We start from the raw sequence: 22,086 nt of genomic DNA on the forward strand, positions 1-22,086 counted from the left end.
GCCCCTCCCTCCTCCCCTCCACCCACCCACTTGGCACCTGTTCACTGAGCACCAAGCAAGCCCTGCAGACCGAGCCAGCTGTTCCCGCTGGTTCCCGCCCTGGTGGTGGGCCCGGGGGCGGAGGGGGGGGGGGGACAGGCGGTGGACCTGAACTTGCACCTGAAGTGAATCAGCGGAGGGTCACTCGTCACGGCTGTACCCAGCGCCTGAGGGGGACATTCGGGTGCTCGATGGGCCACAGCGCAGGCCTGGAACACACACCCCGGCGGCCCTTCGTGGATCCAGTTCCTCGCGGAGGGGACAGGCAGAGCTGGGATCCCACCTGCAATCCCACCTGCAGGTGGGCGCACACCTGGGAGGGAAACCTGGAGAGGCGCCCTCCCCCTCGCCTCTGGGAGCCACAGCCGAGCCGCTCCAGGACGGAGCCCAGGCTCAGGGTCCAGGCACTCAGTCCTGCTCCGAGCCGCACCCTCGGACCTCAGCCTGGATTCTCTGGGTTCGGCGCGCGGCCTGGACTTCGGAGGGTGGGCGGCCGGACAGACTCCTGAGGAGCCAGCACAGCGCCCGCCTCAGGCACAGAGAACACAAAAGCCTGGCTGGGATTTCCTGTTTATTTCTCATTTCTGTACGTTTTGGACATTAAAATCTCAGCAATAATTTACAATAGGCACATCTCATGTTAAGAACACAAAGACAAATTTAAAGCATGAAGATTTCAAAAAGGAGGTTCCCATAATGCATCACAGGAGTTAAAATGCAAATATCCAAGACCCGGTAGTGGAACCAGGCGCACAGGGTGGAAGTCCCCGCGAGCCTCCGTGAAGCCGCACAAGGCGGCCCTGCCGGGACCGGGGCACAGGGAGTCCAGGCCAGGACACAGGGAGCTTCGGGGACCTCGGCACTGCTGGCTGCGTGTCGTCTGCGTCTTCCACGGCTGAGTATAAACACAGGCACAGCACAGAGCTGAGAACAGGTCTCACAAACTCACTACAGGTTTCCCAAACATCTGTAAATGTCATCGATGAGAAAAGTAATTCAGTTGCTTGAATTTTAAGTTTAAAAAAATTAAAAGTCTTTCCAGGGACTCTTAAAGCATAAAGTGGCATCTCTCTCACAGTGGGAGCGCTCACGCTGTTCTCCGGGCCACAGCTGTGCACGGGGCCTGGGGAGCTGGGGAGCGCTCGAGGACCTGGAGCGAAGCGTCCATCAGCCTGGGCTGTGACCGTGACCGCGGTCCGACCGACGCCCGCCTCACCTGGCTTGCGCGGTCAGATTTCCTGGCGCCTGTTAACCTGTCACTCTTCAGCCACTTCCTGTTTGGGGGACTGCAGCTCATTCAATAAATCTCTGCCAGCGGCTCCAGCTTTTGAAGCGAAAAGAACTGCTCCCTGTTTAAAACCGAGGCTCTTCAAGCTCCGGGCGTAGTCTGCGTACACGGCGGAGATGAGTCTCTGTGAGCCGCAGTCAAGGAGCTGAAGGCGGCAGGCCCAGCCCCCCCCTCCCCACCACCCAGCTCCCCCGTGGGGAGGGCCGGCTCCACCCACAGGTGCAGAGGCACGAGGCCACTCCTGGCGTGGCGAGGGCGGTCCCATCTGTGACATCACCAACAGCACCAGCGGAGCCCATTCTTCTCCTAGGACAGCGGGCACCAACCTTTCGGACCTTACGGACCACCAGTGGTCCACAGACCTCCGGCTGGAGACCGCTGTCCTAGAAGATCCGCTAACGTCCTCCCGGGTCCCACAGCCGAGCGCAGCTACACCCGGGGAGAAAGCAGAGGAGCCGCGTGCCCGTCCGAGAGGCTGGCGTCTGGGGCAGAGAGAGCCTCAGTGAGAGGCTGTTCCAGGCCTGACCCACGGCAGGAGCCTCATTTCTGGGCTTGGGGTTCTGACGGCCCTGCTCTGCTGGGTTCTGATACCACAATGGCTCCCCTGAACCAGAGTCGCTTCACCAGAGCCCGCGTGAGCTCGTAACGACGACGTACAGACCACACGTGTCTGCCTGTCACAATGAAAAGCGCAGTAACAGGCAGGGCCTGCCAACGGCACCTCGAGCCCGTTCTCGCCGAAGGAGAAACGTGGTTCCGCTGAGCCGCGAGGAGGCATGGTCCCCGCTGCAGGGACAGGACCCGCCCGCACGGCCATGGCGGGAGCCCATCCTCATGCGGGTAACGCTGCTCCCATTTGCTCCTGGAAATGTTTTCCAGAGGAACACGTGGACTCACTGCCTGGAGGGCACTGCTCTGAAACAGCCACATCACAGCACAGGCTCCTTCCTTCCCTGAACGACCCCGCACCTTCTTTAAAGCTCAAACGCCGTATCTCAGAGCCCGAGACCCTCCCTGACGACTTCCTGGTCCCAGAGCTGCAGCAGCAAGGCCACCCCCCGCGTCCCCTCATGTCCCCTCTCGGCTCGGGGATCAGAACAGGCTCTTCCTCGAGGTAATACAGCCCCTGCCCAGGCGGCGCGCCCAGAGGGGTCTAAACCCTCTCGTCCACTGCTGCCTCCCCAGCATCGCCACCACAAAGGATATCTGTGTCCTGGCCGACCTCCAGGGCCCCGTACTGGAGACACGCCTCCACGAACAAGGCGGCTCGATCGAAGTATCTCATGCTGCCCGACAGAACACACAGGTCAGGCCGTCACTCACGGCTGCGTGTCTCACCAGCGCCTGCCTACGCCGGGCTTCCGAGGAGAGGGGGGCACTCGGGCCCTCACCCGCACCCCCTTCTGCTAACACGGAAGAAGTGAGCAGCAGCCGGGACACAGAAACCTCCAGGGACGGGACAGCAGGCTGCACCACTGTCCACACGTACCCTCTCCCTGCATAGACCTCCCCCACCTCCTTCCTCTGAAACACATGAAATGTCCATCATGAGTCACGGGCACCGCTCCTCAGACTCTCAGGGCGACCCTCCCACTCCCCACGCTGTCCCCTCCGCACTGCCCTCGGGCCTGGACTCAAAGCTGAATGTGCCCGAGCCTCTACAGACTTCTCCGTATTCTTCTTAAAGAGGCACCTGTAGGTTTGACCAGGACAGGCAGGAATAGAGCATAGCTCCCAGAGCAAACGAAGGGTTAATAGACATGGCCCTGCCCTGGCCGGTTTTGCTCAGTGGACAGAGGTCGGCCTATAGGCCAAAGGGTCCCGGGTTCGATTCCAGTCAAGGGCACGTACATTGGATGCAGGCTCCTCCGTGGCCCAGGCCCTCACCAGGGCACACGCAGGAGGCAACCAATCGATGTGTTTCTCTCACATCGATGTTTCTCTCTCTCTTCCACTCTCTCTAAAAATCAATGGAAAAATATCCTCGGGTGAAGGATTATAAACAAATAAAAATAAACATGGCCCTGGCTGGTGTGGCTCAGAGGCTGAGCCTTAACCTATGAACCAGGAGGTCACGGTTCGATTCCTGGTCAGGGCACAGGCCCAGGTTGCCGACTCAATCCCCAGTAGGGGGCGTGCAGGAGGCAGCTGATCAATGATTCCCTCTCATCATTGATGTGTCTCTCTCTCCCTAAAAAACCAATAAACTATTCTTAAAAAAAAAGTAATGAATAAACAACGCACCATCCCCCCCCTTTTAGGTGTTTAATCAGCCTGGAACGCAGGCCTCTCCCCAACCCCAGGCACTGAGTAACCCCCCACCCCCCACCCCCACCCCTCAGCCGCCCACCCCTCACTCCCCTACACCCCCACCCCCTCACCCCCCCACCCCCCTACTCCCCCCCCCGCCCCGCTGCGGAGCCCCAAGGGCGTGGGCAGTGACAGACGCAGCACGGGGGCCCAGCCTGGGAGCATCCCGGTACCTGTGCAGCATCTCAGCGACGCTGGAGAAGCAGCCCAGGGAGAGGAGGACCAGGAGGGCCTTCGACTTCTGGTTGACTTGGGGAGAGCAAAGGTGGTCCACCCACCGCTTCAGAACATCGGCGCACTCTTCCGAGCTCAGCCGGACCTGGAGAGACGCCGTGTGAGCAAGACATCTGCACAGACACCAGCACCGATCACGACACGCTCCCGAGACCGAGGCTGGGTGTGGCTTCACTGGCAACACCCTGACGCCGCCGCTGACCACGACTGGGAGGGACAGGGCCGGCCTGCAGGCCTGGGGCCAGCACATGGTGTGTGAGCCGGCTGCCACCTGGTCACCACCGCCACCAGTGGGAACTGCATCTCCCAATAAGAAGCAATGCAGTCTGTGCTCAAAAGAGCAGGAGGATGATTTGTAAGAAAATATTTGCAAAGCAGCTCTGCAGCCAAAACTGCTTCTAAAATCTCGAGTGTAAGGCTCAAGACTAAAGTTTCTACCCAAGCACTCAGGGCACCCACAGGAACCGCCTACCTTTGCAAGCCACGCAGCCCGGCTCCACTCCCCGTAGGTCTGCAGGTAGCGGCAGGCATCCGCGGCCTTGTCAATCAGGCAGAGCAGCTGCACACCCTCTGGAAGACCCCGGGCAGCCCCGTGAGCCCCGCGCCCTCTGTCAGCCGCTGATAGTCAGATCACGCCTGACTCCACCTGGTCATTTCACCTGCTGGAGACCCCTGCTGCCCCTCAATGACCAGGAAGGAAGCACACAGGTCAAGCACACTCCCTGGCCGTCAGCATGGCTGTCAGCAGGTCGCCTCATCGGCCAGGTGTGTCCGACTGGTGCCCATTGTCATTTCCAGGGCCCCTTTCACTCCTGAGAAGAGCTCTGGCCCAGCTGATTAAGTTGGAGCTATCTCCTAAAGGCCAGCAATAGTCCTTCTCTCCCTCCAGGACCCATAAAAAGGCAGAAACGTCCCTGATGATCTCACCTTGGCAGGGAGCAGCCTGACTTCCCCGGGCCCTGGTGAACAGGCCCCAGCTCGCTTACCTGCCAGCTTGCCGCTGGCGATCATGTTGGTGGCCACCAGCTTGATGGTGCTCTGGGAGGGGCCGGAGGAGGTGACGGTGGTGACCAGGCAGGCCTTCAGCGCGTCGCAGTAGTAGTGCTGGTTGTCCGCGCTTGTCTCCAGCAGCAGCTGCACGGCCCTGTCTGTCTGGCAGGGACACGGTTCCTCCAATGACTCTCCCCAACACCAGCCTCAGGCTCATCGCCTGGACCCTGACGCTCACGGCCGCAGGAGGACTTTCATTTCCAAGAACTCCCGACGCTCAGCTCACGGGACGCACACTGAGCGTGCTCCTGCTCCTCCGGGCAGCGTGACCCGCTGGCCTACAGGAGTGCCCGTCAGCTCAGGCCACCAACAGAACACACCGCGGCCTCACTCAGCACCATGAGGCCCAAGTCACAAGCTGAGTAACCATATAGTTTCACTTTCTTAGAAGATGTGCTGGTCTGTCTTTGAGAGAAAGCCCACTTTATACTTATACTTTCAGAGAAATGCTATGGTGCGTGTACGAGAGAGAGGGGGAGGGGGAGGGGGAGGGGGAGAAGGGGAAGGGGGAGGGGGAGGGGGAGGGGGAGGGGGGAGGGGGAGGGGGGGCAGGGGGAGGGGGAGAGGGAGAAGGGAGAGGGGTGCGATGCTCTGAAATACGAAACAACCAGCAACTCCATGAAGCATGAAAAGCTGTAAAAACTGACGTACTTGACCCAAGAGCAGAAGCTGGTCCGTGCACTTGCGCGTGTGATCGTAGGTCGACCGTTTCGCCTCCTGCAGATTAACCCTTTCCAGCTGAAATTTCTAGAGGGGGGAGAGGAGAAGTGAACCTGGATTAAAAGACCTGATTATTTAAATTTCACTCTACTTAGTAACTTCATTTATACCGACATCACTGACTTCTGAGTCATTAACCAACTCCACAGAAGGACTGGGACAGCAGGTGAGCCTGCCGTTCGCACAGGCTGCCCTCAGACAGCACCTGTGAGCAGCTGGGAAGCCCTGTGAGCGCCGAGTGTACCACAGACTCAACGTCAGGAAGCTGCCCTTTCATATATAAAAAGCACATTCAAGCCAAGAGAAAGAAATATCTGTTCTTTACAGAAAATAATAAGAGAGAGAGAATAAACCTAAGTTAAAATTTTTTAGGCAAAGAAAAAAACAAGACTGCTAATAAAATTTCCATGTATATTAAAAAATCTAGAAACATTCATAAACGTTTCAAGTCCTGGGTCCAGCCATTTTTATGCAAATGTGGGCATGGGCTCATTCTATTTTGCGGATTTTAACTTAGTTCCAAAGTTTCCCAAGGGAAGAGGCTTAGAGACACGTAAGTCATCGGGAGACAGCGCTCAGGGCTAAACCGTGTAGGAATGCGCCACAGCACCTGGAAGTAGGCGTTCTCACAGAGCACGTCATAGCAGATGTCCAGCGGGTTGCTCGCCCGGTCCCGAGGGGCAGCTTCCTGGGCAGCGGGGGTGCTGGCCGACTTCTCCTGGGACCAGCTGTGCAGGTAGTGGGCGGCCACGGTCCAGAAGTGCAGCTCCGACTCATCGCCGTAGAGCCTGCGGAGGCAAAGCCAAGCGTCCACGGAACCACCTGGCAGGCGGCCTGGACAGGCGCTCAGAGCACCTGCACCCCGGGGCTCAGTGCTGCCACGTGACCCGGGGGGTGGGGGGGGGGCGCGGGGCTGGCTCAGAGAAGGTGCTGAAGCAGCAAGTCCTCCAGGCCTGTGCCCGGCCCAAACCATACAGGGGCCTGGCCGCAGAGGGTCCCTCAGCCCCAGGCCTCTCCGCGGTGCCCAGAGCAGCGCATCTAGAAGCCTGGGCCACGAGAGCCCAGCTTGCATGAGCGCCTTTCCCTCGGAGCCACAGCACACACGGAGGAGGTTCTGGGTTAACTGCCCACACGAGGTCTGGAGACAATGTCCATTGTCCTCTGGGGAGTGGAGGGAAATGTCTTTTCACAGGTGACAATCCACTGTACATGAAAGTACCGGTGATCGACTCTCATGTCACTCATCGGAATGACATTACTGAAGTACATGCCCTTATAGCTGATGCTGTAAGAAGCTGTCTGTGAGGGAGTCTTCTCAATAGATAAGGCCTAGATCTCACGTTTAAATGTGATGTTTATTCTATGTGTTACTACTTTAAAAATTGTCATATTAAAGGATAAACTACAATATATTTTTCTAATCTAAGAGAGTTTGGTCTTAACTAAAAATCCATAAAATAAATGAGTTAGCCAATTCTGTCTCTTATACAGAATTCTTTTTAAAATATATGGTTTTTTAAAGATTGACCTTAGAGAGAGAGGGAGAGTAAGATAGAAACATCGATGAGAGAGAAACATCCTGGGGCCGCCTCCTGCAAGCCCCCTCGGGGGATTAAGCCCAGAGCCCAGGCCCCGGCCCTGATTGGGAATCAACCGCCACCCCTGATGCCAGGACAACACTCAGCCAGCAGGGCCACAGGGCCAGGGTCTGCACCGAATCCTTCAGAGAGTGTTACCTCGAAACCAGCAGGCATCTTTGCAGAAGAGTGAATTCTGGATCGAGCAAGAGTTTCTTTATGTCACTGCAGACGAATCCAAAGGCAAGAAAAACATTTAATTGAGCAATAAAGCAAGGGGATCAATCAATAGGCTCTAGAAATGGGAAATTCCACTCAAAGGCTGTGTTTAGAACTTATAGAAGTGCCTTTGCCTGCACCGTCCCTGACATTACAGAGCTCTGGAGCCTACAGCGTGTCTGGCCTGGAGGGTCCGTCACACACCGGGCTGAGCTCTGACGGTGGCTGACCTTGTGACACTTAGACTCAGTTTTGAAAATGGGAGCAGCTGCCCAAGTACAGGAGCGGGGATGTCACCAGGAGCAGCGCGTGCTGAGAGAAGCGCATTCAGCATTTGCTTCTGAAACTCTCCAGATGTAAAATGTTCAAGGAAGAAGGGCCAGTGTTTTTATAAACTGATATTCTAAGACAGCCAAATACAGAACGTTCATAAAGGAGGGATATTCTTTAAATCTATCCTTTTCCATTTAAACACGCGTTAACCTTTGCCTAGAGAAAACAAGTATTATTTGGCATTTGATCTCAATAACGAATTCTATTGTGGCGACCTTATTACCGGTTATAATTAGGTGGAACAGCCTCTGGATTGCACCCACGTGTTCGGTGTTACCGAGAACTCCTTGTGGACCCGATGCTCCCACTTCCTCTGCAACATTATTCCCACATAGTTCTCCCTGCTCGTGGCTGCTGAGCACTGACGGAGAGCCCACTTTAGGAGCAGGAAGTGGGCACACAGACCGCCTGGGCATGTCCTCGCATGAGCTCACGGGGTTTGTGGTGGACGCAGCCTGAGCCAGGGCACGCTCACCCCAGCTCTGTTCCTGCCCAGACAGGAGACCAGGGCCCCGGCCCCCAGGAACGTGCTGAGACAGACCAGTCAGTCACTTCCCAACCACCAGGCTCCAGGGACACAAACCCCGGCCACGCGTGTCTCCTGAACTGCGGCTTGTCTTCATTTTAAACAGCCTGACTGATACTGTCTCATCTTACCTTCTAATCTTCTAAAGACATAACTGGAGTGCTTACTTGGACAACGAATTCAACTGCTCTTGAAGGAGACTCTTTATTTCTTCATTTTCTGGATAATCCCTGCACAGGAGAGATTCTGAATGAGTTCCGTATTTCTTCACTTATAACCATGTTCACCAGAAAAAAAGTTGTGTTAATTAGAGAAACCACCTCTTTGTAGTCCTTGGTTAACACCTGGCTGCAGACCAAACAGCAGCACTGTCCTCAGGGACCCACCCACCCATCATCTTTGGTGTTGGCTTCTGCCTCATTTCGTCAAAACAAAGAAACGGGTAAAGAGAGTCCCTCTGACTTCAAGAAACCAGAAGGCTTATCAGTGGGCGCCCAAACCAGCAGGTTGAGATCGTGTTAGGATCAAGTTCAGCGAGGACGAGCGGCGTCGGCGGCCTCGGCTCCACCAGAGGGCGCTCCTTCCAGGCAGACGCCCTCGGAGCAGGCACGCGGCCCATCGGGGCTCCTTCCCCTGGAGAGAATGCCTGCCTCGCACCCCACACGCACAAGTGCAGGAAGGAACACGTGTGGATGTACACACGCCTGCTAACAATCCTTTCTGTGGGTGCTTTTACAACGAGGCAGGCACTGAAATGTATAGAACAAAACACCTGAGCTGGGCCATTCTTGGCGCTTTTAAAAAGATGCCCTCGCAGGTCCTGGAGTGCAGCCACTGCTGACTCTCAGGGACGTCCTTCACCCCCAAGGAGATGACAAAGGAAAACGAAGTGCAGACACTTACACGTGAGAAATATCCAACAAGTACTGTCCGCTCCACGGCTGGTGCAGCAAGAAAGCCTTCAGGGCGAGGGCGGCTCTTGGGACAAGGAGATACGGGCACCACACAGGCTCTGGACACACACACACACAAAGTTATTTTAAGAAAACACAATTGTTATACTACTGCTAGAGGCCTGGTGTGCGAATTCGTGCACCAGTGAGGTCCTTCGGCCTGGCCTGCAGGATCGGGCTGAAACCGGCTCTCTGACATCCCCTGAGGGGTCCCAGACTGCAAGAGGGCGCAGGCCAGGCCGAGGGACCCCACCGGTGCATGATCGGGGCCGGGGAGGGACCTCGGGAGGGCTCCAGGGTGTGTCCGCCCCATCTTGCTCAGTTCCAATCGGCCAGACCCCAGCAGCAAGCTAACCTACTGGTTGGAGCTCTGCCCCTGGTGGTCAGTGCACGTCATAGCGAGCGGTTAAGTGGCCTTAGCATATCATTAGCATATTACGCTTTGATTGGTTGAACGGACGACCAGATGACTGGACACTTAGCATATTAGGCTTTTATTATATAGGATGAAGCTTCAGCTACAGACAGTTTACAGAGTATGGTGGCAGGGGAGAGTGTGGCCAACATAATCACCACTCAGACACACAAGTGGAGAGATTCTTCTTCAAACTAAAATTTTTCTCTTTCAAAGACCTGGCGTCCTGCATGGTACAGGATAATTATCCCACCGAGTGACAGACCCAATGCAACGATTCAGCAGGTGCCAGACTTGACCATCCGATGGCTGCTTTTCTGAGACCATTAAACCAGGGTGGCCCTCACCCTGAGCTGCTGGCTGCAGGGCCAGGCCACTCGGGCCCAGTGTGTGCTCAGGCCTCACTGAGAAGGGGCCCTTGAACAAAAGCCCCATCTTCCCGGACTCTGGGCCCTGGAATCCCGACGCCTAGTGGTCGGCTTCCTGAGGACACACTGACAATCTGCCTGTTTTCAGTAAGTTCCTGTGCGAACAAACAGGAGATCCAGAACTCCAACCCGACATCTGGACTCTGACTCCCTACAGGGCCGCACCCCCACGCTCCCGCCTGGAGACAGTCCTCTGGGATCCGCTGCCCCTCCCGCACCCCCCAGAGCCGTCTTCCAGGACCCTGGGGACAGGTGCACCCACAGGAACGACAGGAATCCGCACCAGGGCTGCCTCAGTGAGACGCAGCCCACGCTGTGCTGTCCAGTCCCGCCTCTGTCTCTGGCTCCTGAGCAAGGGAACACGGTCATACAGGGAATGAGCTCTTCTCTCATTTGATTTTAATTAATTTACATTTAAAATATAACACCTGCTCAGTCATTTAGGAATACTGGAAGAATCTGGCTATAGCACTACTCTCTCAGCTGTAAGTTTTATAAACTCTAAATACGACTAACACGCATTTCGGCTGAGAACCTGCCTCTGAACGGAGATACGCTTTAAATGAAAATACACTGGAGTTTAAAGACTAAGTACTGAAAAATGTAAAATATCTCATTAGTAATTTTTAATAATGATTTTATGTTAAAATGATATAATTTTGTATATACTGGCTTAAATACAATTCTTATTAAAATCAATTTCATCTGTTTCTTCTTTAATGTGGTACCGGGAAATTTAAATTTATGTGGTGCACCTTGTATTTCTATTGGACAGCACTGCTTCAGAACACTTCATTCTATGTAGTTAAGTATAAATTAAATCACAGATAAAATATTTTATGTGAATTTTTCAATTTCAAAGTTGGAAAGCGGTCAAGAGTGTTTCTAATACTACTTTTTTCCACAACCGACAGTTTTACTATTGATTCAATGAAATCACCTAAATGCAGGTCACATTCAAAAGTGCTCTGTGACCCTCACGTGCCCGAGAGCTGTGCTCTTTTCAGAAACCCAGGGCCTGATGAGGGCCCCGCCTGCACTGGCTTGTCCTGTCTCTTGTCTCCGAGGCTACAGGACAGACCTCCCACTTTGCTTCTGATCTCTCATGCTGTTTTCATTTTTAAAGAGTCGTAAGATAGGCATCAACATTCATTAACACTCAGAACACTTTCCAGAGTGACTTTCCAATGACAGAGGGTTGCCAGGGCATGAGGCTCGTCTCTGGGAAGCAGCAGCCCTCCCCAGAGCTGTGCCCTCTCATGAGCTCCCCTAAATTCCGAGTCAGCCCTTTTTATGAAGGCAAACTTCTCTCGTCTTTCGAAAAAGCACCCGGCAGTGGGTCAGAGAAGGCACGTGGGAACTGGAGCTGGGAATGACGTCAGCAATGACAAGGGCCCAGCATCTCCGCGAGCAGCACCCCAGCTCCAACCCCTTCCCCTCAGACCCGGGGAAGCCAGGACTGAGGAACTGAAGCCGCTCTCCCCGGAGAGGAGCCTGCACGGAATAAAGCTCCGTCCCGAGTCCGTACCTGTGAGCTCCTGCTCGTCCACCCTGACGCACGTGGACTTCATGGACGTCTCCAGGATGCGCAGGCACCCGTCGTCGGACGCCAAGATCACCTTGTCGGACGTGCACCAGTCCACGTCCAGCACCCGGAAGGCCACGTTTCTCCCGCTCCGTAAGCTGCTCACCATCTGCACCTTCAGGAATGAATGTGACTGTCACTCTCAGGAAGAGCAGAGGGCGCTCATCTTCTGATCAGTCACAGCCAAGGCCCAGGGCCAGGGCAAACCGAAGACTCTGCGTCTGTCTGCCGCCCACACGCAGGCTGCACCGTAAAGGTCCCACAGGCAGTGATAACATTTAAAGCCCGTTGAGCTGTCCCCTTGGAACAGAAGCTCTGTGAAGGGCATGTCCGAGGAGGAAACTGTCCTCAGCCTGACAGCCCTCCACGCCGTCACCGCTGAAGCGGGTGGCTCCCTCCGCGGCGCCCGCGCTGGACCTACCTCCTTGGTGTCCCACACCTCAGCTCCGTCGTTGTACATGGCAACTAGCTTCTGGTTCCCTTTCCCGGGGGCAAAGCGGATCTTCCTCACCCAACTGCGGTGGGTCGGGATCCCTCTGAGGACACACACGGAGCACAGCGTGAGGAGAGATGGGCACTGGAAACTGGCCAACGTCTCTATTTCTGTTCCTGACAAGTTCTGTGCTGGGAGAGCCACTTCACTTCCTGGGACGGGCCAATCTGACGGAAGGGTCTGCCCTCCCAGCAGCTGGAATAATGTCCCTGCGCCTCTGCATGGACCCCCCGCAGGGATGAACGACCCAGAGGCTGACTTGGCCCAGGGCCTTCCTCCCAAGTTCAGTGACAGGAGACTCATATCAAGAGGTTACTTTTTTTTAAAACCAGATAACAAGAATGCATTCTGAGCTCATACCTGGATACTCTGCCTTTCAAATCCCAAAAATTTAAATTTCCATCCATATCTCCAAGGACTAACATATCACCTTTCCAAGCGATGCAGGTAATACTGCCCATGCTTCCCTAGAAAAGGACAGCAACAAGTACACGTAAACTCCACTCGTAAGCTGTCATAACAGAACCATGGTTTTACTTAATAACCCTGATAAAATAATGACATTTTAGTAATAATTATAAATAGTTTGCTTTATTATGAATGCAATCAACACTAAAAGAGCTACCTAGCATATCACTTTCAACCGTGAAAAACCAGACTTCGACTTGATGGACAGGAAGTTGTCTGAACTAGCTTTACAGAGAAGGGATGCCCTGGAGGAAGAACTCTCTCCAAGAAAAGAAACTGAAAGATAAAAGAAAGAGAAGGAAAGGCAACCCTGCCCGAGAGCTCTGGTCTCCCTTCTCTCTCCCTGCAGAGGAGGCACAAATCCCCAGGGGAAGCCACAGCGGTTTCACAACAACCAGGCAGCGATTGTTCTACTGAGGCAGCGGGTTCAGCCTGTGGCCCCGGGAACAGTGGGGGTGAATAGACTGCACCCGCACAGGCACCTGCACACTGGGACCCAGAGCCGTGCAAAGCAGGCCCGTGCAGAGGCAGGTCAGGCAGACACGATGGGCCCTCGAGGTGGGAGAGGACCTGCAGCGGCAGCACAGACCCCGAGGCTGTGGGGCGGAGCCGAGGAGCCTGGGCTGGAACCCCAACTTAACTCTGAACTTGCTGTGTGGCTTGGGCGTGCTACTTCACCTTTCTGTCTTGGATTTTATCATCAATAAAGTGGGGCAAGTCATGAAACTTAGGAGTTCCCATTAGTATTAATAAAAGTGTACAGGCCACGGCCTTAAAATAATGCCTGCCACACAGTGCAGGTCCACACACACTCGCTATTCAGTAATATTATTGCTCCGTTACTTCTTTATTAAATGGGATCTTGTGCTGGCTGCTACGGGGCCGTGTAAGGACGCACACAGCCAGTTCTCTAGGGAAGCAGCCCGTAGCACTGGGCACGGCTGCGAGGCTACGACATACAAGCAAGTCCCACCAGTGACAGTGCCTCCTCAGACACTGAACTTACTCACATTACATTTTTCTGAAACAGCTTTCCAGCTTAGCTATGGCTTCACTGGGTACGGAACCAACAGAATCTCTGACAAGGAGGCTCAGTAAAGACATGGTCGAGGCTGGACTCACGTCGGGTGGGATCCGAGCGCTGTCCTTCACGGAGTTCCCCTCGACAGTGAAGTGGTAGACTTGGCCGTCGTTGTCGGTGAACACGAAGTGCTCCCGGGCCGAGATGTTCTGACTGAGCTCAGATTTGCTCTCCGCCTCCTGCAGCAAGCTTTGGGGTAAAATGAGATAAAAACACTTCATCTCCTTAGAGTGACACCTTGACTAATTAACTCATCCAAACCACAGATGCATTAACAGGGGCGGGGGAGGGGGGGGGGGGGGCGTTCCAAAACCATTTTTAAAAAAGCGGAAGCTGATGACAGGAAAACACAAACCACTCCCCAGGAGTCCTCCCGGGAGGACATGCACCGCGGGGAGGAGCAGCCTCCAGCCCCACAGGAGACCCCCTCCTCGCTGCTGCTGCTACAGGCTCTCTCCGCAGTGGTGGGGGCCCTTCCCTGACCCGTCATTCTCTGGGACGGTTTTACTTGGAAAGCTGGTGGGGATGGGTGAGAACAATGATACATGTAGAATTCGGAATGTTTTCTTTGGTGCACATCAATGACACCATGATCTCTGGATGTTCAAGGCTGCGCTTGTTTTACTGCCAGGAGCGGACGTGTGTGGACCAGAACGATCTCGTCACGAAGGGACAGGACGAAGGCACTGACTGCACGGAGCAGTGCGGCAGCGACGACGCAGGAAGCTGGGTGAGGACTGAACACCAACAAGGCAGCGGTGCCGTGCCTCTGGAGAGCCTCGGGGGCACTGGCCAAGCTCCCCCGGTGACCCGGGCATCACTGGTGGCAGTGGCGCAAGGGCACACGCACCTGATCACAGACGACTCTGCAATGCTCAGCTCCACGTCGGAGACCACGGTCTGGCGGGCCAGGGCCTCGCGGGTGGCCAGCTGCTTCTTCCTCAGGCTCTTCAGGTTGTGAGACGGGGACCACTCCTGCAAAGAGACCCGGCGCGCGCTGTGTCCTTCCAGAGCAGCACTTATTATTAATTATTGTAATTAATACGCGTCACTTACTATTGCTGCCCGTGAGCTCACAGTTGTACCTCTTTACAGAAAGGCTGAATGAATGCATTTTCATTACAGCTTAAAGGAGACGATTTTCATCATCTACCTCTACCTCTTGCTACCTCTCATCTTTCATTAGAGCTTAAGGTAGAAGAATTTAATGGCAAACTTCTAAATAAAGCCTAACCCTTTGATACTATCTTTTTATGAACTGAAAGTAATAAATTCAATGGTGTATCTCCTAGCCCCACCCTCCACCCCACAGCCTTGGTGCCAGGGAGAGAGGACGGTGTTCTCTGCTCACTGCATCATCACCTGCAGGTCCACCTCCAACCTCTCGCTTTATTTACTGCTCCTGTTACATGCCCACCTACTTTAATGCATTTAGTCCAATACCTTCTCATATGTATAAACTAGAGGCCCAGTGCACGAATTCATGCACCAGTGGGGTCCCTCAGCCTGGCCTGCAGGATCGGGCCGAAACCGGCTCTCCAACATCCCCCAAGGTGTCCCGGACTGTGAGAGGGTGCAGGCTAGGCCAAGGGACCTCACTGGTGCACGATCGGGGCAGGGGAGGGACGTGGAAGGTTGGCCAGTCGGGGAGTGACCATGGGAGGGCTCCAGAACATGTCCAGCCCATCTCGCTCAGTCCCAATCGGCTGGACCCCAGCAGCAAGCTAACCTACTGGTTGGAGTGTCTGCCCCCTGGTGGTGCGTGCATGTCAAAGCGACCGGTTGACTCTCTGCCCCCTGGTGGTCAGTGCACGTCATAGCAAGCGGCTGAGCTGCCTTAGCATATCCTATCATATATAATAAAAGGCTAATATGCAAATAGACTGAACGGCGGAACAACCGAACAACCGGTCACTATGATGAGCGCTGACCACCAGGCAGTGTGCGCAGAACATGGCAGGCATTGGCAGCAGGCGGCAGAGCATGGAACATGGCGGGTGTCAGCCGCAGCAGGATGGTGGAGCAGGTGAGCGGGGGCGCCAGTCCAAGGCGGGGCACCGGTCGCTGTCACTGGGGTGAGCCTCTGTGGTTACTGAAAATTCTTTGCTCCTGCACACCGCTGTCCTGCCCGGTGCTCGCACCTGCTGCTGGCACCGGCCCTGCTCGCACCCGCTGCCAGTGCCCAGTGCCGACCCCAATCACTCGACACCGTCAGCAGATGTGAGTGGCGACTGCCGGCCCTGATGGCCCCTCAGGGCTTCTCCACCTTCCCCTGCTCCCAAGGAGCGATCAGGGCCGGCAGCCACCGCTCACACCCGCTACTGGCACTGGCCCCAGTAGCTCCACACCGTCAGTGCGTGGGAGCGGTGGTGGCGGGAGCAGGGCTGCCGGCAGATGGGGGACCAGGGACGCAGCAGGAGGGGCCGGGCAGAGGCATGAAGGGTGAGCCGAGACCTGCCCCTGTGCCCACCGCAGCCTCGTGGCCCATAGTTCCTTTCAAGGTGCACGAATTTGTGTACTGGGCCCCTAGTCATTAGCATATTACGCTTTGATTGGTTGAATGGCCAACAGGACAACCAAACACTTAGCATATTAGGCTTTTATTATATAGGTGTAGCATGTAGCTATTCTGTACGCGTTTGTAACTTACATAAGTAGCCCTGTGCTATCCATCCTGCTCCTCAAACATCTGGACTTGCACTAATGTAATATTAGCTTAACACATCCAAGAATACGAGCTATCTGCTTTATTTAGATCATCTTCTTTGGACATACATTTTTACAAGAAAATACATGGCAATAATGATTTCAATTTAAGCTAAAGAAAACTATTCACCACACATACACATACCTAAGTAAACAGTCTAGTTCTGAAATTGTAACTTACCAAAGCGGTTACCCCGGGGAAGGTTCTGGACATTTCTCTAAGAATGGTACAAGTCCTAACATCCCATAACTCCAGCGGTTTATCTTTGAATACAACTGCCAAATACTGCCTGAAATAAACAAAATTACTAAATGACTTTTTGCAACATTTTCACCATACGTAGTACAAGTAAAAAGTTCAGTAAATCAAAAAACTCAGCTGACACCTTCTAAACAGACAATTTACACTAACATCTCGCCCTCGTGGTAAAGCCATGGAGGGAAAAGCTCCAAGATGACCTCTGGGAGCCACGGAGCCATGCGGGCAAGGAGCCAGCGCGGAAGGAAGATCAGGAAAGGCAGGAGTCCACCTGGAGCGGCAGCCGCTCGCACCTCCCAGGCCAGGGCGCTCACACACGATGAGAGAACCCGCTGCCGCCCCGAGGGGACGGGTGCAGGCGGTGGGCAGGGCGGGTGGAAGTGACGCAGTCTCTATCTGCCGACGCTGGGCAGGTGTGACAGCAGCAAGGCCCCTGTGCTCAGTGCGTCAGAGGCTCTGGGTCACCTGCTCAGGACCACGTCTGCACGCGATCATTCTGTGGCCCCAGACAAACCCTGTTCCGGCTTGCCTGCCTCACCGAATGCTGGGAGGAGGAAAAGGGGCAGCAAAGGGGAGAGGGTGTGACAAACCTCAGTGGACTGTGCGGTGCAGTGCTCCCTGCTTATTATAAAGGCATCTAAGGCCTGTATGTAAATACCTGACGAAAGAGAATCTGGCGCATGCTAGAAAGGTCATGATGGAAGAGACGTACTTTGACAATAAGACAATGGCTTTCACCAACGGCAAAGGGCTGGAAGGACACAGGGTTTGGGGGAAGCCGCTGCCTGAAGGGCAGCGTTTCTGTGAGCAATCCAGTGCGAGGAAGAAGACGGAAGGCGAACTGGGTGACAATCATAGACCTAACGCACCGGCGTGCCAGCGGGGTGAGCAGAGTTACTCTGCAGAGAGCGGTGGGTCTCTGGAGGCTTTCACTCAGGGAGAACGCGATCCGCTGCGTTAGATTTACGAATTCAGCAGCACGTGTGGCGTCAAGACTGACAGCCCCAGCAGAGATCTGAGTCCAAACAGTTCAACTGAGCAATTCCCAAACCTTTTAGCCTCAGGGCTCCTTTACATTTTTTAAAATTATTGAGAACCTCCCCCAAAGAACTGTGTTTGTGTGGGTTATAACAACTGATATTTTGCATAGCAGAAATTAAGCCTAATAAATAAGAACTACATTAATTCATTTAAAATGAGAAAAAAAAAACAACTGGCAAAATGGTCACTTTAAACATAAGCCACTTTGATAACTACATTAAATATAAATGTCAGAGCAAAGAGAAAAACAAGCCCCAACTATATGCTGTCCATAAGAAATCAACCTTACATATAAGTGAAAGGTTAGAAAAGATACCCCTAAACACTGAGGGAGAGAGCTGGAGTGGCGACCCTGGACAGGCAACTCCAAATGACTTTTGATCAGAGAATTACCAAACATAAAGAGGACATTTCACAACAATAAAAAAGTCAACTAATCAGAAGTATGTAGCAAGACCAAGTATGTATGTGCCTAATACCAAAGCTGTAAAATACTTCAAGAAGTTTCGGGGACTGTCCCCCTCCCCACATGGGAGTCTGTACATGTTCTTCAGTAAATTTCCACCTTTGCCATATCAAAAAAAAAAATGAAATAAAATACTCAAAGAAGTTTAGATCTTCGAGAAAGAAATAAACCCGCAAGTTCAAAATGTCAACACTCATCTGTCTCTTAGTAACAGATAGAAAAGCAGACGGAAAATCAGTAACAACCATAAACCACCTTGGACAGACATGTACGGAATATTCTAATCCACACAGAACACAGGGCCTTTCCAGGTGCACGTGCACAGGCACCAGGGCCATGGAGCAACGACGTGAAATTTAAAAAGACTGAGGTAGAATAAAACATGCTCCCTGACTCTAACGGGAACTAGAAGTTAAGAGAAAAACACCTGGAAAACCTCCAAACATTTTGAAATGAAACACTGTATCTGTAATTATCCCATGGAAATTTTAAAGTATTATAAAATAAATTAAAATGAAAATAATCTTATCAAAATAAGTGTAGGGTACAGGAAAAATAGTGCTTATTACAGCATTAAATGCTTACTTTAAATCTTTCTTTACAGAAAGACCTTACTTAGTTCAATCATCTAAGGTTCTACCTTAAAAAGAAGAATGTATTAAACCTAAAGCAGAAGAAAAAGAAAAGATAACCATGGCCGTCCATGAAATAGAAAATAGAAAACCACAGAGAAAAAGAAACTAAAGGCGTTTCTTTGAAAAGATCATGAAATTGATCGACACGATTTATTGATATCAGCAATGAAACAGACATCACTCAGATCACAGACATTAAAGAATAAGAGAATATGATAACAAGTTAATATCTAGCCGTAACCAGTTTGGCTCAATGGATAGAGCGTCGGCCTGTGGACTGAAAGGTCCCAGGTTCGATTCCGGTCAAGGGCATGTACCTTAGTTGCGGGCACATACCCAGTGGGGGGTGTGCAGGAGGCAGCTGATCGATGTTTCTCTCTCATCGATGTTTCTAACTCTCTATCCCTCTCCCTTCCTCTCTGTAAAAAATCAATAAAATATATTTAAAAAACCCCAAACAAACAAAAAAACAAGTTAATATCTATAAATTCAACAACATCAATGAAATAGATTACTTGAAATACAGCAACTACCAAAGTTCCTTGGGGGTAAAAAATTATATAAAGGGGTAGGCAAAAGCAGGTTTACAGTTGTGCATACCTAAAACAGTTTATTCTTGTATTATTATTAATTACTAGAGGCCTGTTGCACGAAAAGATTCGTGCAATAGGCCTTCCCTTCCCCTGGCTGCCGGCACCCGGGACCCAGGCCTTCGCTCTGGCCAGAGGTGCCTTCAAGCCTTTGCTGTCTGGTCAGAGCCGCCTTCAGTCTTTGCTCCGCCACTTCGCACCTACGTATGCAAATTAACCGCCATCTTTGTTGATTAGCCAATGGGAGGCGTAGCAAAGGTATGGTCAATTACCATGTTTGTCTATTATTAGATAGGATTATATTACTAGAAGCCTGATGCATGAAATTCGTGCAAGGGGCTTGGCCCTCATAGCCCAAGCTGCCTCGGCCTCGCCCAGAAGGTTGTCCAGATGGTCGTTCTGCTGTTTGGTCTAATTAGCATATTACTAGCTCTTTATTATATAGGACTTCCCATATGAACAGCTGTGAACCTACCTTGGCCTCACCCTGTAATATAAGTTACATTCAATTTCCTTCATGGATACAGAGCGCTCCCCTGGTGAATTCCTCTTTAAGGAAGAAATGATGATCAATCCCACACACACTCGTGCATAAAAAGAGGAGCAAAGCCTTCCAATGCAGCTACAAGGCCAACCCTCCCTCACTCCAGAGCCAGGCCAATGCCCTTCATGAACATAGATGCAAAGATCTCTGATAAAATACTAGCAAATCAAACCAGAATTTATTAAAAATTAGCAAATTACATCCGGTAACACATCATATCCAAGTGGAGTTCACTCGGGAATGGCAAGGTGGCTTACTGATGACTGACATTAAAGAAAACCTCAGTAAGTAGAGAGATACACCTCGTTCATGAATCACAAAACATAAGATGTCAATTCTTCCCACAGGATCTATGGGTTCAATGCCACCCCAATCTAGAGCTTTTTTGGTTAAACAGATAAACTGATTCTATATTTTACACGGAAATGCAAAGGTCCTAGGAAAGGTACAGTAATTTTGAAAACTATTTTAGAGAGTTTACTACTTCTGTCTTTGGTCTTTCGGTTTTCATTTAGTCTTTATGGTTAATAATCCTGCTGTATATTCCTCTTGGAACAAAAGACTCGGACATGTCCTGGAGTTAAAATGGGTATAAATTACAAATAAAGGAAGTGAGTTCTTTCACTTAATAAACCACCATGAGGTGGAAGTACAACAGAATTTCATCATTTAACAAATTGCCTTTTCTTAGTGGGTGGCAGGATTTATGTCAATTTGCAGCAGAACAAAACAGGGCTGCTGATTTTACCACCTAATAAAATACGATCCACACAAATACCCTCATCTCTGTAGAAGTAGAGAAATAGAGACAGCAACTTGTCTTAGCTGGTTTGGCTCAGTGGATAGAGCCTCAGCCTGCAGTCTGAAGGAACCTGGGTTCCATTCCAGTCTAAGGGCACATGCCTGGGTTGCAGGCTCGATCCCCAGTGTGGGGCATGCAGGAGGCAGCCAATCAATGATTCTCTCTCATCATGGATGTTTCTATCTCTTTCTCTCTCTCCCTTCCTCTCTGAAATCAATAAAAATATATTTTAAAAAAGAGATAGCAAATTAATTTTGTGATCAAATTATTTCCTTTGATATGGCTGCATGTCACCATTTGCTAGCATGAAGAGAGCCCCTATGGGTCTTAGCACATTCTCACTCTTAGAGATGACAGAGATTCCTTCAGATTTCACTGCAGTAACACCATAGGGGTTTTTAGGTTGATACTTACTTCAAATGAGATACTTTAATCATTTCGATGGGCGATTCATCATTGCCTCGTTCTCCTCGAAAAGCAATGCTCCTGCCTTTAATTGAAAACATTAAAGACAACGTGAAAAAACGGCCTGTAAGACATAGGAAGCTAGGAGCTACACCATGCACTCGGACCCGCACAACCCCATTCTCCCCTCTGCTTCTGTGTCTAACCAAATTCCAGCCACATTCTCAAAAGTATTACAAGTTAAAGACCAATAATATATTACCTATATTCAAATTCTATTTTATAAAAAGGTATCTTCACTTGTTATAGTTTCTTATATTTCTTCTGTGGTGTCCTTCAATAATTTAGTTTTAGAAATTTAGAAATATCAATTTCTAAAGTTTAAAGGCATTACAGGAGAGCAACTGTCCCTGTAAAACTACTGTACATTCAAAGGAATATATACATCCCCCACACTCACAAATACTGAGTGGGGGAAAGCTCGGACAGGTATTTAAGAGTCCTTGTTCCAGCTGCAAAATACCCAACTGAAATATTCGGACATGTTCCTATCAGAAGTTCCCTACAAACTGAAAGTGGGGAATGACAGGAATCAGTTACCTGCCGAAGCAGCCAATGACTTTCTCTAATTAAAAACGCGTGCCCAGCTGGAGCGGCTCAGCCGGCTGAACGGCATCCTGTGCACGGAGGGTTGCCGCTGGTTCCTGGCAGGCACACGCCTGGGCTGTGGCTCGAACCCAGCACAGAAGGCAACCGGTGGGTGTTTCTCTCTCACATCGATGTGTCCCCCCGCCTCTCCCTCCCAAACCCTCAGCATGTCCTCAGGTGAGGATTTAAAAAAAAAAAAAAAGCAAATTGCACCTTCTGTCTGAACAAATACATTCAATATGCTTCCTGGTGTTCTATCCACATTAATCAA

The 22,086-nt window shown here is 51.8% G+C and overlaps 1 protein-coding gene across 1 annotated transcript in view; it reads right to left on the minus strand.

Annotated features, from left to right (window-relative positions):
• Positions 1 to 600: 600 nt before the first annotated feature.
• WDR11 (WD repeat domain 11) overlaps positions 601 to 22,086 on the minus strand; it is a gene marked incomplete at its 5' end in the record, with an annotated part of 41,398 nt that continues 19,912 nt past the window's right edge. The window contains 17 exons of the mRNA XM_081104549.1: positions 601 to 1,452; positions 2,533 to 2,613; positions 3,811 to 3,956; positions 4,344 to 4,441; positions 4,858 to 5,023; positions 5,573 to 5,668; positions 6,252 to 6,429; positions 7,378 to 7,443; positions 8,464 to 8,526; positions 9,200 to 9,308; positions 11,621 to 11,792; positions 12,099 to 12,213; positions 12,531 to 12,637; positions 13,761 to 13,908; positions 14,570 to 14,694; positions 16,607 to 16,715; positions 21,177 to 21,252. Coding sequence (XP_080960675.1) covers positions 1,296 to 1,452; positions 2,533 to 2,613; positions 3,811 to 3,956; positions 4,344 to 4,441; positions 4,858 to 5,023; positions 5,573 to 5,668; positions 6,252 to 6,429; positions 7,378 to 7,443; positions 8,464 to 8,526; positions 9,200 to 9,308; positions 11,621 to 11,792; positions 12,099 to 12,213; positions 12,531 to 12,637; positions 13,761 to 13,908; positions 14,570 to 14,694; positions 16,607 to 16,715; positions 21,177 to 21,252 — 2,012 coding nt within the window. The 3' untranslated portion in view covers positions 601 to 1,295. The remainder of the gene's footprint in view (positions 1,453 to 2,532; positions 2,614 to 3,810; positions 3,957 to 4,343; positions 4,442 to 4,857; positions 5,024 to 5,572; positions 5,669 to 6,251; positions 6,430 to 7,377; positions 7,444 to 8,463; positions 8,527 to 9,199; positions 9,309 to 11,620; positions 11,793 to 12,098; positions 12,214 to 12,530; positions 12,638 to 13,760; positions 13,909 to 14,569; positions 14,695 to 16,606; positions 16,716 to 21,176; positions 21,253 to 22,086) is intronic.

This window comes from Myotis nattereri (assembly GCF_964212035.1).
Source record: "Myotis nattereri genome assembly, chromosome: 13".
In the NCBI taxonomy this organism is placed as follows: Eukaryota; Metazoa; Chordata; class Mammalia; order Chiroptera; family Vespertilionidae; genus Myotis; species Myotis nattereri.